The sequence below is a fragment of the Phasianus colchicus genome, chromosome 5, assembly GCF_987193195.1.
Source record: "Phasianus colchicus chromosome 5, bPhaCol1.hap1.1, whole genome shotgun sequence".
NCBI classification, from domain to species: domain Eukaryota; kingdom Metazoa; phylum Chordata; class Aves; order Galliformes; family Phasianidae; genus Phasianus; species Phasianus colchicus.
Window position 1 is genome coordinate 44,444,990 of NC_143440.1, and position 16,236 is coordinate 44,461,225.

Consider the following 16,236-nt stretch of genomic DNA (forward strand, 5'->3'; position numbering starts at 1 on the left):
TGCTCTCTGACAAGTCCAGATTTAAAAGGATAGTTAGGATGCAAACAAACATATTTTGCATAAGGAAATGTTTCCATGGGGAGACAACTCTGGAGATGCAGATCTCAAAAAGAGCTATAACTAGCTTCCAAATACCAGAAAAAAAGGTGATCATATGGAAACACTGAGAAAAGCAGACAGTCTAAATTCTGACAATTTATGGCTTTAAACATAGAAATCAGTTAACAGCGTAGCCAGAACAGATGCCAGATCTACATTCAAATCTCCCTTATGTACATAGGGAATACATAATTGCATTCTAAGAAAGGGTTAGGGAACATCAACAGAACAATGTAGTAAATTTTGATCTCAAATTATTAACACTGCTCCAGTGAGAAAGTGACAACTTTACACTGACAAGAATAACAAAGAAAAAAGACGTCAATGTCAACCAGAAACATTGTTGTAGAAAGAAATTGACTCTAGAAAGCTGTAAATAGTGAGAAATAAAAATGATAAAACCTGTAGATCACTATGAAAAAGACTCAAAGCCTCCCTCTAATAATTCCAGTATGTTTTTCCAGAAAAAAAATTACAACTAGGCTTCCCTCTATGTTCAGTAGAGCACCACCTGTTGTCATCCTAATAAGGATAGGCACTGGTCTCTTCAGCAACAAAAGAGCTCTCACAGATGCAGTTTCTTAGAGTGTTTGGAAAAAAACAAAAATTACATACCTGACCATCTAAATCAAAAGCCAAGCAAGCTATACCATGTGTGTGAACATCCTTCAGAACAGATACAGTTTGCACAGTGTACGAGTCCCATACGCAGATATATGGTTCCTTTCCAACTTGACCTGTTGCCACCAACACACGTTCAGGATGCAAAGCAAGGCTGCCAATAAAAAAAATATATATATAAATTTTTTTTGCATTAAATTTCTACATTTGCCTAGTTGGTTGCATTAATATTTTTCTATAAAAATGATTTCACAATATTTTTCCATGAGTAGCAGTAGATACTAAATAATTTTGTTCCAGATGCCACAATTTATTAGTTAATTTATTGGCCTTTAATAAAGTCCGTGAAACCACCTTTTTTCAATTTGAGCCTTCAAGGATTTCACCAATTAAACTAATTGCAGAAGTTACTAATCTTCTGCTCTAAAATTTTCACCTTATTAAATTAAGTTACATTTTCATACACTAAGAAGTACCTATTTTCCCTTTCTCCACCTTTTTTAATAATTAAAAATACAAAGGAAAAGACAAAAAAAGAATTAGCATTACACATCTATTATCAATGGAGAAATATGCATACTAGAACTATTCAATTCTGCATACTCTTTGATTTTTTTATTTTTTTTTTTTTAACAGGAGAAGATTGAATAGAATTCTTAAGATACCTCTCAATTGATTGTACATCAAATCTGAAACTAGATGTTATGATCAGAATAGACTTCAGGTGACTAAATTGAAACAGAGCAGTCATGAATAGCACATTTTGAATAACTGTTAACTTTTCATATTGCCAACACTGCAGAGAATTTTCTTAAAGTTCAGAATCTTCCAAAGTCTACACAGCATCCTCATAACCGTGTTGTCAAATAAGGGATCATGAAAGCATGATAGTCAGCAAGATTGTTTTGCGTTTTGCTTATGAAAGCAAGCTGCAGGGGAGGATGTGACATCTGTTGATTTATATTTCATTTTAAAAAAGTAAACTTCAATAGAAAATCATCTGCACTAGTTGATGAGATTCTACACAGTCTAGACAGAGCAAGCCAAAGTGAGCTGAAAAATATCCTACATTAGTCAGGAAGATGTATTGTCAAAAGTCAGCTATTTAAACTGGTTAAAAATATTTCCTCCCCCTATTGACTAATGAGAGGAACAGTTCTTGGAGACTGCTAGAGAGAATCACTCAAAACACATGTTTTTATTCTTTCAAAATTACATGGAAAAGAGAAAGGTTGAGCACATTGCTCAAGTATGATCTTACATCTGAACTTTTATTTTGACAAACTAAGTTCAAAGGGTGGAGGCAAGGAAAACCTATATATGTATTAGAAATAGCCAGGATAGAGTTTATAAGAAAATGATCAGAAGGCTGAATTCTAAAGACATGTATGTTTCCTGTGCATAAACAGACCAAGGGACAACTGTGTTAGAAGCCGCGTAATATTCACAAGGTCACGCTGCCCCACGCACTATTCTTTTGTATTTTTCCTATTTTAATACAGCATTCTGAATAGTTGCCACCGCTCAAAAAATTCCACAAGCACAGAGACAGGAACTCTTTAATCTTCAGAGTTTCCACAAAAGATGGAAAGACTGGACTCTGAAACATTTCTGTGGGAATTCTTCTTCCTAGCTATTCTGCATTATCCTCAGTACAAGGATCAAGGAACCAACATTTCCTCCATTTGCTTCTCTTCTAGTACACAGCTACTCCTCTTTGCTTCCTTCTTTATTTGATAAAGCAACTTCATAATTAAAAAGCAATACAAAAAGGAACTGGCAAGCAAAACTTATCACATTTCACTTCAGTTCTGCCACCTAATCCTGACCAACACCTGCACAACTCCCAGAACACACTCAGGCAGATGGTGTATATGTGGGGAGATAGGAAGAGCATCTGGAGGGCGAGAAAGTGTTGCATTTGAAATGATCTAATTTTTACAAAGACACCATGAAGAGGGCGAGAATAAGACCAGATGGACAATAAAGAAATTCGAGAAGGGATAGAAGTGAAGACTAAGTAAGAAAAAAAAGAAAGAGATAAACTAAGAGAATAAAAATATAGTAGTCTTATGACTGATTCATGAAACCTGACGTCAGGACTTTTCAACCCTATACTTAGCACTGCTATTAACACATCATGCAAGTGAATCACTGGAACACAGAAATACTAGAAGGGATGATCAGACTGGGGTCCTCATTCCACAACTGCAATTTTGATAGAACCTCTTTGTTCAAAAAACATCAGGAGTCATTCTGGGTACACACACACATGCACAAACAGCCCTATGGAGAGTTCTGGATCTGAAATTCAGAGTTCTGATCAAAGCAGAGAGATTAGACCTGAGTTTTAAGAGATCTTAAGGTCCTTACCATTTCTTTTTTTGGACTATGAATGATTGAACAATCCTTGCAGACATAGCAATAAATACCAAATATATCATACCTTGGCATAGCCTCCCAATGAATTGCATTGATGCAATTAACGCATTCAGGAACATTCATTATTAAGACAGTGCTGAGCAACAAATTGTTTACAGCTTATTACTCCACAAATTAAAAATATAACTAGAACAGGTGCCAGGTAAGGCATGACTACAAACCTCTGGTATACAGTGACTATTTCACTCATGGATATGATGTAGTTAACAGGAAAAAGAATGAGCAAGTTCTCTCTAGTGGAGATCTCCAAGATACCTCTATAGAGGTGCCCAACTACACCACTCCAGCTACTGAAGTAGTTGTTTTCTATTCATCAGTCAGCCCTTAAGAAAAGGCAGAAAACTTCCTCGGTTTGGCTTTTAAGACAGCTGCCAAAGCTGCGAGTGTAGGTTCAACAGACTTCAGTACCTTGACTTCTCACACAGGATTTTTTGGGGGATTTTTTTGTTTCTCTTCTCTCCCTTAGAGGGGTAGAAGAATGCTTAGTGCAAACGAGAAGCTCTGCAATCAGAAGAAAAGAAGTCATGTTCCTTTTACCATCTTGATAACAAAAGCTGGGATAACCTCTCCAGGTTAGACTGTGACTTGCATCTTGCCTACACACATAAACTGTAAAATTCTGCCTGGTATCTTCCGTTTTCATACAGGGATGACTAAGCTGATGAATATCACTGCTTGTCCAAAAAAAGAAACAAACATTCTGAACAAAGTAAGTTATTCAGGCCTGTTTACCTCTGGCCTTCCTGACTTGGATTTTCCAGAACAGATGTTAGTGTCAACACAGTATTCAATGAAACTATCTTAAGAAAAACGTTCAAAAGTCAAATGCAATCATGAAATAAAGCAGGAATCAGGCTAACAAACTGCTTAGTCAAATTAATTTTGAAATCACTTTAATATTTGATACTTCCGAGAAGAGCTAAGAAGTAGAAAATCCAAAAATCTGCCTGTCACTGTTGTTATAAATGTGAATAGCCAGATCTGTTGAGAACAGAGTTCCGCTGGTATCTCTGACGTGTCATCTTCTAGATAGATATTCAAAGCAGACTGAAGTACAGTATTACAGTTTTAAAAGTATAGTGAAGATACACATCTCAATCAATGCACTCAAGCTCCTCTTTTACAGTTTAAACAAAAGGTTCTTTGTCACCTCAGCATTCCCCACCATTTTGAGCAGATGCTTACATTGTGTAATACTAATATTAGATCAGTAGTGTTAATTATTAATGACAGACTCTTGAAGAAATGTATAGAATCTGTCGATACCATGTCTGTCTGGGATGACAGCAGAGATATAGATGTGAGCCTTCAGTGTGTATGAGGTTTATAGGGGCAAAGGAACTTGAAGGAGAATCATCCCCAACAACTTTATTATAAAACAAATGAAGATTTTTTTCCTCTTCTCTTATTTCATGCTGGGCATTAGCAAGCATTGATTAATACAGACAAGCTGCAGACAGGGATACAATATTAAAGATGATGTTTCCTTAGCAACAATATTGGATGAAAATCCAAGAGTATATTCACATGACTACATCTGAGCTTCATAAAACTAGGGCACCAGTAGAAAAGAATACTGCAGTAAAATAACAGCATCTCAGATATCTATTAAAGAAAAGTTAATTTCAAGTGTGAAATTGTTTCTACAAGCAAATAGAGAAAAATATTTTCATCATAAATTTCAAGACAGTTTACATATAGTTGTGGATATTCTCTGAATAGCTGCCAGTTACCCATATTTCCCTAGAAAGTATGACAGGAGAAATTACAAATCATTTATGTCATACTGCTGAAGTCATTATAGCAGGAATAGATGTAAGCAGCAAACATTTCTCATCAAAGTATATATAGATCAAATCTGGGCAGGACTATTTCCCATAAGAAAAACAACTGTGAACCATCATTCCTAGGTCTGTTACATACTTGTTATCAGAGCACCAGCAGTATCATAAATAGCTTTTAGAAGACTCCTTAAATTGTAGAAGCATACAGCTTCAAAATAGGAGTCTGTACTGAGGACAGGAATACGAAGCCAATGAAAAGACTAAAACCATATACTGATTATTCCCAGCTGCAAAAAAGTAGTACAGAAAAGAGTCTATTTCATAGGAAACGCTCATCCCACTGATGCCAGGTTGCCATTTACAGACTCGACTAGATATTAATATACTTTGTGGTGGAACCAACATTACATTTCCTTTATCTAAAGGCTTGTTTATAAGCAACTTATAAAATCTGACAAAAACCTTTAGCTCTTTATCTGCTCCAAAACTCAGCAGAAGAGAACAAAAAGACAAGATGATCTTCAGAGAGTTAGACAATGAGTGTAGTAACACTGATGCAAAGTTTCCAAGCAAAAAGATATGAAAACTGAGGAAAAAGATTCTTAGAACTAACTGCCAGTTTCTGCAGATGCCTGCAGGCATTAGTCTCATTATACTGCTACAGAAAATAAAGCCACCTCTTCTGGAATTTACCATCTCTGCATCTCACTTCATGTCCATAAACACGAAATGAGCCAGGGCATCACTTAAAGTTGGGAGAACACTTAAAACTAATTAGTTATACAAACGGGAAAGAGCCCAGGATGCTCTGAAGAAAGTACTTGAAATTCTCATTTTGCTTTCTGTATGGTTAGCCACTTAAGCAACAGCACAGACATACAGCAGTTAAGCAGTTTTCTAAAACAAACAAAAAGACAACATAAGCATAAAAGAAGAGGAAAGCATGGGTAAATGAAATACTGAAAGAATTCCAAGGTCAACGTGTACTTGATAGACAATAAAAACTTACATATCTGGACTCATTAACATCATTACTGAAAAATACTATAAAATAGAAGACAGATGAATAGCATTCATAAGAAATACTTTCAAGAAAATGCAAGTATTCTGCCGTACAATTATGTTTATCTCAAGCTTAATGATGCAGTTGTATTCCCAATAAAGTAATAAAGTACACCAATTATCAAAAGCATATGTTGTAACCTGCCAAACATAAAATCACAGTTATTTGTAAATGAACCTAGCACTCAATAACGTTTCATAGGTTATTCATTTTTATGTCATTAATTTCTATGTTAGAAAAAGCAGCAATTGATAGTGTTAAGTAAAAAAAAAACATGCAAATAAAAATGCATCTAAAAATGCAACCTTGATCTAAAAACAAACACAAAAAAATACCAAGTCGAATATTTACCAGCTCCTCAGTTTTTTTAACGTTATTTCTTTAAGTACTGTAGAAGAAAAATTTAACTTAAAATGTCATATCCACCACCAGAAATCCTCAGGCAATCTCGACATGCTGTCAGATGCCTTGTCTCTTACCTATGATAAAGCATCATTCACCTTGCTTGCTCTTGTGGGGGGATTATAAGCAGGGAACAAGGATTAACACAGTTCTAAGCGTCAGGAGCAGGTTCATGGAATTGTCAGCTAACCAAAACAGAATTAATCCACTCCTTCGGCTTGCATCCTGCCTTGTTAAAATGGAGACATACAGGGGTATGTGTGTATATGCATCATGTTTGCCCACGTCTACACCACAGTGATATTTTAGGAGCTTCTTTTATTATTAAAATGTTACCCTATAATTCAGAAAATTGAAGAGGTGCTATTTTCCTAACATTAGACCCAACCAGATTTAGTCACAAAAATGCACCATATAAATAAAACAAAGCTAAGTAGTACAATTTCTTTTCTGCCTAGTCTTTTAAAGCATCATTATAAAACTAGGCACCATATCCACAAGCTTCATTCTCCAATTCCAGTAAAGAAATAACACAATATTCAATCAAGACTGAAAAGCATGAGCTGGACATGAGAACACAATGACATTACGAGAACCATGGGCACTATGGCAAAACTATATTTTAGACTTACGGTTACGTCTGGTCCTTTGCTTCAATTTTGTTTGTCATCTTTTAAGTTTCATTACTCACCTGAATTGAACTTTTTATTGACATATGATAGTATGTCACATATCTAATTCAATATACCCTTGTATAAAGACAAGGAAAGTTCAAATTGCAATCTATTCTATTTCACAGTAATAGTGGAAATATTTCCCTGAATGTAATCTGTCACAGATCTGGCTACACCAGCAGAAGTATCACTCGTGGTACCTATAAAGTCAATCATTTTGTTTAAAATGGCATTATTCTCTCCAAAATTTGGACACTTATCTCTTTAGACATGTCCCTCCTGTTCCTAGGGGGCCAGAGAACATTTCAAGTGCCGATTTGAAATAAAATTTAAATATTGTTCACACAAGAAATGTGTGCACAGTGCAGTCTGTTTTTGTTATGAAGTGAATACTATCACCAACCAAGTTACCTTCACTGAGATATATTTAGGCAAATTCAATGCTGTAAACATCAGCTTTGTACATACCTAGTAAACACAGGTGTAGAGCACACTGACTAATCCTCTCTAATATTGCTCATTAATTAACCAGTGCTTTCTTCAATTGTTTTTAACTATTCCATCAGTACTGCTTTAGAGCAAATAAACCTTTTCCCACCCATTTAAATCCTGGTTCAGTATTCTTTTTTTTCTTAGACTGTGATTTCCAAATGTTATCACAACAATAATATAAAGCGTGTACAAGACTAATCCAAGTTATCTATAAAAGGAAAGTTTATTCAACACTTTTTTAAAATAACATTTTAAAACTGCTCAAAGCATCTGACAAAGATGACTGCATGAATATTTAAGCAATATAAACCTGGATATCATTGTTAGATGGGAGTTAAAGCAGCACATTTCTTGACCGAAATGTGAGGAAGCATGTTTATAAAGCAAAAGAATCAGACCATCTGGGTATACAGATACAGACCTTGATCCATCCTGCCTGCAGACCAAAACAGTAGCTACTATAACTAAGAATTCCCATGAAAATGTTGGAAGAGCAAGCACTGACATGAAATTCAGGAAAACTGGCTGGAAGGATTGCCTTCTGAGTCTTCTGAAGTAGCATCTGTATACTGAGCACTCTGACAGGAGGTTAGGTATCAGGCACCATCTTACAGACCCTAATTGAATAAAAAGGAGTCTACCAGGAAGACTTTCAACAGCCTTGAGGACTTCCAATGAACAGAAAGTCTTTTTCAGCTAGGCCAAGGAAAGTCACTCTGCAGAACAGATCTGAAACGTCTGTGAAGATTTAATAACACAGGTATTCTCTAGCAGCTAGTTAAAACACCAGAGGGGAAAAAAAAAAGACTTTTCTAACAGAAGTTGTCAAAGATTTCGCCTTAAATGTAGCAGAGAAACAGAATGTCATCTATCAGAAAAACAATAGAAATATCAGGATATGGTCCTCGAAAGACCTATTTTCTTCAAGTTTACAAGCAGAAGAAGATGTCTCTAAGTCCGATTTTTCTCAAAGCAGGCATGGGCTATGAACAAATACCACAATTTGTCCTATTTCTTACTAATACTGAAATCACTTTTGCTATTTTCACGAACAAACAGTAAACTGAAGCAGAAAGATAAGATCTCGAAATGAAAGTAAAGGTAGTCCACACTAAAGAAGTTCCATGGATTTATTATCAGATTGGAATTGGAATTCTTGGTGACTTCTATCTTCGGCAATATGTGACAGATAGATTTAATAAAAGCCTAGCTTAAAAATTCAATCTTTTGCTACAAATTGTTATGGCGATCTTGCTTCTGATTCTGAGCTTCTTGTTGTAAACCAAGCAATTCGAAATAAGTAGACACTTCCCATCACAATACTTGTAGTAGCTATAACAATACTACAAACAGTAACACTGGGAAGTTTTTTAGCCACCAGAGTAACCAGGGTAATCTGAGACTTAACACAAGGAAGTTACACATACCTGTAACATTCCATCATTTCCCTAATGCTCCAAAGGAAATTCAGTCTAAAGCAGATGCATTCATAACAGAATCTCACTGTGTTGAAAATCTTGACTGTATTCATCTTGAAGAGAATTTGATAGGATCTACTTTGAGCATTCATCTATATTAAGACAGCCTGGGGAACTTTTGCACTCTGCCACGTAACTTAGAAGAAAATTAAAATTATAAAGTTCTTTCAAGTTACTTCAAGTGCTAAGAGGTATTTTATTTACCACACAAAAGTAGCAAAATCAACAGATTATTTCAAATCAAATAACTACTGTATAAGTGAGAAATCACTGATATTACTGTACCAGCACTATAGATCTATATGCAGCTTAGGAAAAGATTTCTAAATTACAACTGAGCATCTGATTGATGCTTAACAATACAGCCTTGCCATTTTTCTCAGCAGTACCTTACTTAATTTCTTCGATACCAGATAAAAGTGCTGTATTAAATCAAAAGCTTAATCCTGTGAGTGATATCGTAATAATATCAAAAAATCAAGCAAACTGTATTTTGAATAAATAAAAAAACCCCAACAAAATAGCAACAAAAGCAAACATGGAAATACTACATAATGCAAAACTAAGTTCTCTACCCTCAACTGCAACCTTATTTTCTAAGGTTTGGAGACATTATATAATTGTTACTTTTTTGTTTCAAGCTACCTATTCTTTAAAAAAAAACACAACACAGTGCTTATGATAATAATCACAATAAAATCTAAACTGTGATACGTCAGATCAGCACATTATATGTTTTAATCTAACGAAGTCAGAAAAAAAAAAAACCTCAATTTTTGAAGCTGAAGTTTATTTCACTGTCTTAACTGAAGCTTTAAACTTTGAATAAAACCCAAACATTTTACTTCAGACTATTCCCTCAAAAGAATTATTTTATTCAGACATACTAAGCTACTGTCTATCACCATGTACGCACATGTAAACACAATAATAAGAGAACTTCATAATGCCTTTATGAAATCAGCCAGGTACATAATCTACTTTCCAATCTATATTAAGAGGATAACTAAAAAATTAAACGTCCAAAAAGTGGGTAAGCAGAAATATAATCACTTCAAATTGCAGTTTGGAAAAATGAAAAAAAAAAAAAAAAAATTGGGCAGAGCTCAAAATTTCTGCATCCAATTTTTAAAAATTGCTAATGATCAAATGTTATTAAGCTTTTAGTTATGTTTCCTATTCTTCCATGACATGCAGTCCTAGAGCCTCATGTTGTTGCATCATCAACTACCAATTCAAGAAAAGAATTTCCTACAGCACCAAGATGTTTTCTCATTTAAGAATTGACCTGATCTGACCCTGCCTGTGAGTGCTGACAGAATCAGATCAGAAGGTGATGTGACTGCTGGCTATGAAAAGCAAGATGCATGAAGGCAGGCTTGCAAGCTTGGAGCTCCTTACTGTGAAGATCTACTTTAATCAACTTCTGGTGTGCTTTAGATGTTCATTTTTGGCTGGATATTTTTTATACTTGTATTTATGCAGTTTTAACTAGAAAAAGTAAGGTTTTTTAATGATGGGCAGGCATATTAAACAACAGGCAAATTCTAGTCCCATTCAAAAATGAACAGTAAACGCTTTATTCTGCACTTCCAAAATACTTTCAATACATCAGACTAATACACACAACTGATACTTTAAAAAAAAATAATGCCCAAAGCTCTTAACAAAAACAAACAAGCAAACTACTTGTACCAAAGATTCAACAATTACCACTTCACACATCTGCTAGCCTGGTACAGCCCATGCATTGTCACACAGATCTAGAACTACTCAGAAAACTCGTTTTTCTCAAGAAAAGAAAAAAAAAAACAAACAGATCATTCTCTCTTCTCCCTCTCCTTCAATTGTTTAAGATATGAACACAAAACTTCCCTCCAGAGTTACACACACCTGATAGTCTGAGCGCACTTCACATGAGCAGCTGGACAGAGCTTAACTGGGGACTTCAGCATGAAATGAAATGGTCATCAGAGTGACTGTCTTACTGTCATGGCAATTACGTCTGCTGTAAGAAATGCCATTTTGACTGATAAGAGAGTCAAAAGATACTCAAGCAAGAAGCTCATAGAAGGACTGATTAGTATAATTATGACATAATTTAAGTCCCATTAAGTCAGGAGCTCTTTTATGGAGGAAAATAAATTTCTTATGCCCTTAAAGCATATCTGGAGATGGCAAAGTAAGAGTAGATGAATTTCTCTTTAGTATAAACAGAAAAAGCATGGCACTGTATAGGCTTAAGAATAAGCTAAGAAAAAGATTTGATATTTAAGGTGAGAATATAAACTTTCTGGGGGGGAAAAAAAAAAAAAAAAAAAAAAAGCAGTCCCTCAAAAGACTGTATTCAAAAGGGAAAATGCCATATTGACAAAGCAGTGCACTGTCTTTGCGAATTAACCTGTTTAAGCAATTTGAGTTGCTGTGATGGAATTGCATGCGTTACATGATTTCACCACTTCATTCCAGGTGCAGCTGAGTAGAATCAAAGGATCACCTCTCTTTGCCTGCTGGCAACACTTTGCCTAACGCAGCCAAGTATAACATTAGACTTCTTAGCAGCAAGAGCACTTTGCTGACTTACTTATGTCCAAATGTGGTGTCCATCAGGAACCCCAGCTCCTTTTTATACAAAACTGCTTTACAGCCAATCAGCCCCAAGCACATATTGGTGCACAGAGTTATTCCCACCGTGGCCTTTCTTTGGCATTTCAGAACAAGACTGGTTTCCTAAGACTACCCTCAATAACGTATGCACTTCATAGGTCTCCTGTAATAGAAGCAACATTTTGAGTTGTTTCTGTGTGAAAAACATTTCAGATTTGAGGCATAACTGCAATATGGATTTTACTCCTATTTTCTTCCAGCAGTCTTATTTGAGGAACCAAAGAGAGATGACTGGACTTCTTTAAAGGCTATGATTGCTGAAATAACTTGTTTGCATTTCCACAAATAAATATATAAACAACAGGCTTCCCTTCTGAAAAGTTAGATGTGGATTGTTTACAATTCAACAGTATCCAAAGAACTTCTCAGCGGAACACACTAAAGCACGTTTTTCCTCTATCACGTTAGTAATGCGAAAGAAAAGGCTGTAGATGTAATGGATTATTAAGAAATGTCTCCTGATGTGGCAACTGTGGCAATTCATTCAGTTACACTCCCTGGCATGTGAAAAAACAAAGCTAATTGTGAAATTTCTAGTGAAAATTCATAATCTCCTGCCAAAACAAGTGACAGAATTCCATATGATAAAATTTTGTAGCCATACATCATTTCCAATGTTTAACATTTGTACATGATTGTCATCTGGAGTTAGATCAGTTATATACTACTCATTCTAGGCAAAAACAAGACAGTAAAGCTGACAGCAAAAACCCTAACTTTAAATTACTTGAATTCATAACTGATGTTTTTAAGAATTAGGATGGATTTACAGAGTCAAACTACTGGAGGATTGGAAATGAAGGAAATAGAGTAACTTCTTACTATGTTATTCCCTCTACTAGCAGGTGTCCTTGTCCATGACAGAGGTGTTAGAACTAGATGATCTTTACAGATCCTTCCAACCCAAACCATTATATGATTTTGTGACACATTCTTGTGAAACCTTCTGTTTGGCTCTTTTTCTTAGAAAGCAAATTTTCTTTTTTCTTAGGGTTTTCTTATGATATACATGAGATATACAATGAGAAGGGAGCAAACAGAGGCAGAATGACAGAGTAAAAAGAAGTGGTGGGAACATAGAGCATTTTCACAAAAATCCAAGAGGTATTTATCAAAAGCATTAACAAAAAGAGGATGAGAAAAAGATCAGAGGCATCATTTAAAACTAAACATGACTAATAATTGCATTGCTAGAATTTCTGTCCACAAACTACCACTGAGATCTATGGAGGAAGCCTGGACCTGCCTCTGGGAGAGCATTTAACGGCAGATTCAAAAAGCTGCTGACAAGAGCCTATCAACTTCTTAGATACTGACGTTTGGACAAACTTCGAGAGTGCAACAGTTGGTAAAAAAAATCTCCTTCAAACTGGGTTGGTAGGCAGTACTAACACTAGGGAGCAGACATGATTGCAGTGGTTTTGATTTCTACAACTGCAGAAATGCTGATGCTAGAAAAAAAAAAAAAAAAAAGCAGCACATTATTCTGCCTGGTATACAAGAGGAGCATCACAGAATTGCAAGCAGGATAATCTCTTGTAGAGTGAGCCAAATTCTGACATATAGAAAGATGACAGAGAGAAACAAAGTGCCAGAAACACCACATTTCAGAGCGGATGGAGTTTTGTTCACTTCTTGTTCTCTGGGAAACAGAGTCCAAAACAATTCAAGCATAGTTCACAGCAACAGAAATAAGCACTGGTTTGATCTCAGAATTTGGTTTTTCTTTTAACTAGAAGCCTCAATTTCAGATAAAAAGTTAGCTCCTAGTAAAATTCCAATACTCCAAAGCTCACAAAAAAGTCACAGGGCAGTAAATAAAAATTTAAAAGTAAACATGGATAAAGGAAAAGCCAATCTGTAAGTTCACTTGGAGCATGCAAGTTGCACTGGTAATACCAAAGGCCAGTAGACAGACACGTAAAAAGGTGGATGAGTCCAGAATTTTGAGTATTCATAACTTCCATCAGAGAAAGCACAGAAAAACACTTCAGCTGTCTCAGAAAAATAAGGAGCCTCAACATGAGCTTCAGTTTACATTATGCCCCACAGAGGCATTTTCTGAAATCTTTAGACTGATCAGGATTGAATATGATCTCTCTACAGTCTCTGAGATAAGGGGAAGAGAATCTCATGCATCTCTAAATGACTACAATTATGAAGAAAGAACAAATAAAAGACCTAATGTTAAGTTATCAAGACATTGTTTCTTCCTCCTCAACTGCGAAGCACTCAAAAATATAACTCACAATCTACTTTTGCAGTTTGTTAAATCCTACACCTTGAATCAGTACCCTTGCAGTGATAAATCACACGTTTTTACAAAATGAGCATCTCCTACATGCCAACAGCCCAGGCTGAATCTTATCTTCTGCAAACACAATGGACATTCACCAAGTTATGCTGCTGGCATCAGGTAACACTACAGTGTTAAGTTAGCTGAGATTTCATCTAGATCTATCCCCTCATATAAAATGCCTTCAAAAACAAAAACAAAACAAACAAACAAACCAAAAACAACCTAATTTGCCAGCATTCCCAAAAGTACTTCCACAGCTAAGTGACATTTTACACAAGTATCCATATACAGAGAGGATCTCAACCGAAAAAAAAAGGGCACTGATGCATAAAAGAGAGCAATAGAATTAAGAGTAAAAACACGATATTCTCCATCCTCCAAAACAGTGGGTTGATTTCTGGAAAGTAATTCACAGAAGAGATTAAAAAATAAAACCATAATAAAAAATTACCAGAAAGCAAGATAGGTCCCTTTAGAAATAGACTAAAGCTGAATAACTGAAATTGTCCAATTTAAAAAAAAAAAAAAAAAAGCAACAACAACAACAAAAAACACCTTCTAGAACAAAACCAAAAGATGAATAGAAGAGACCCTAAGTGAACCTAATTACTCTCTTCTAAACAAAGGATCATTCAATAGAACTAAGATACAAAATACTGAACTCTCCTCTTTTCAGTACTCACAGTTACACTGAGGCTTGGGGTGGAACTGTGATTAAAATTGAGTAAGACTGGAAATAAATTTAACATTTAATAGTGTTAAAAAAAAAAATCTTACAGTGATTTTATAGTTTTCTGTCTAATAAAAAGATGTAAAACTCCTCAGCAGACAAAAGCCAAAGTAACTGCTAGTGCTAGAAAGAAAATTTTCAACAGGAAAATAATCTTTATCTGCCCATTCATCCAATACGATTGTCCATTACTAAAGATGAAGAACTGGTCTCAATTCCTCTCTTCCTGACTGCTACTTAAAATTAGAATGTCATTCAAAGCATGCTAATGATGCAGAAGTTTTCATAATGAGGAGTACTAATAATATCACCATGTAGCATGCAGCTTATACTGCTTAGTCTTGTACTGCTTCTAGCTACAAAGCTGTGCTCTGTATCTTGATTCTTTAAATATGAAAGTTTTTCAGTATCACACCTGCTTTCACAAATGAGATTCCAAAAAGACAATCAGTCCTGTGGCTGCTTTTCCTGAACTATCACAAATGTCTCAACATTCAGGAGGTACTTGCTGAGCAGATTAAAACATAATACATTATTTTTTTTTAATACAAAATAACTCAGTTTGAATAATACTAATTATTGCATTATATAATCTCACTTTTGCCCCCCATTTTCTCATACTTTTTAAAATTAATGCTTTAATTTTCTAGGTGGTTTTTTTTTTTTTTTTTTTAATTGAGAATCTGTTTTGGTATCCAAGTTTAGTCAATAAAAATATTTGATGATTACATCTAAATGGCACCATTCTGCTTTTCGAAAAAGATAGAAGTGAAATACCAATCAATGCAAGGGTAATCTTACCATTAGAAATAGCCAAGTGGCTCTAAACAGAGAATGTTTCCTTGAGCATACTAGCACTTAAGAAACATGCATAATTCTAACTGTGTAAATTTGAAATGTTTTAAAATATTTAACATTATTTTCTCTCAACATTAGTACAAGTCAAAGGAGGAGTAACTCCAGCATGCCAGATCGCAGTTCCATCCCGTAAAAAGAAATCTCACAAAGTCATTGTCACTATTCTTATGGGAAGTTTGCTGAAACAGTTACACAGAAGCAGTCATGGATACACAGCATTAAAACGTTCAACTACTGCAACCTTCGATTTTATACTGTAGCCAGTAATCAGTCACTACTTTCTTAGCTGGATAGTAAATTGTAGATCTGTATTTCCTCCAGCACATGACATGAGAACTGGATAAGGCACCGTTAAAGAAATACCACTTACTGGTTGCAGGTGAGAATGCTAAAGCATTAAAGGACATAACAGTGATTCAAACTTCTGATTCAGTACTCAACATTTCAAGTAGAGCAACCTACGATGGTACGCCGTCTAATTTTTTCATTAGATTTTCAGCACCATGGACAAATACACTACAGGCAGGACAACCTTGGAAGGGGCAGAGAGAAACTTCAAAAGTCTTGAAAGCTCTTCATGCAGATTTAAATACAGAAAAAAGTGTTCATTACAGCCAAGTTTTCCAA

The 16,236-nt window shown here is 35.2% G+C and overlaps 1 protein-coding gene across 1 annotated transcript in view; it reads right to left on the reverse strand.

The window, feature by feature from the left end:
- The window catches only part of EML5 (EMAP like 5), a 93,757-nt gene that overhangs the window by 76,199 nt on the left and 1,322 nt on the right, over window positions 1-16,236 (reverse strand). Inside the window, exon 2 of the mRNA XM_090141490.1 lies at window positions 715-874. Coding sequence (XP_089997616.1) covers window positions 715-874 — 160 coding nt within the window. The remainder of the gene's footprint in view (window positions 1-714; window positions 875-16,236) is intronic.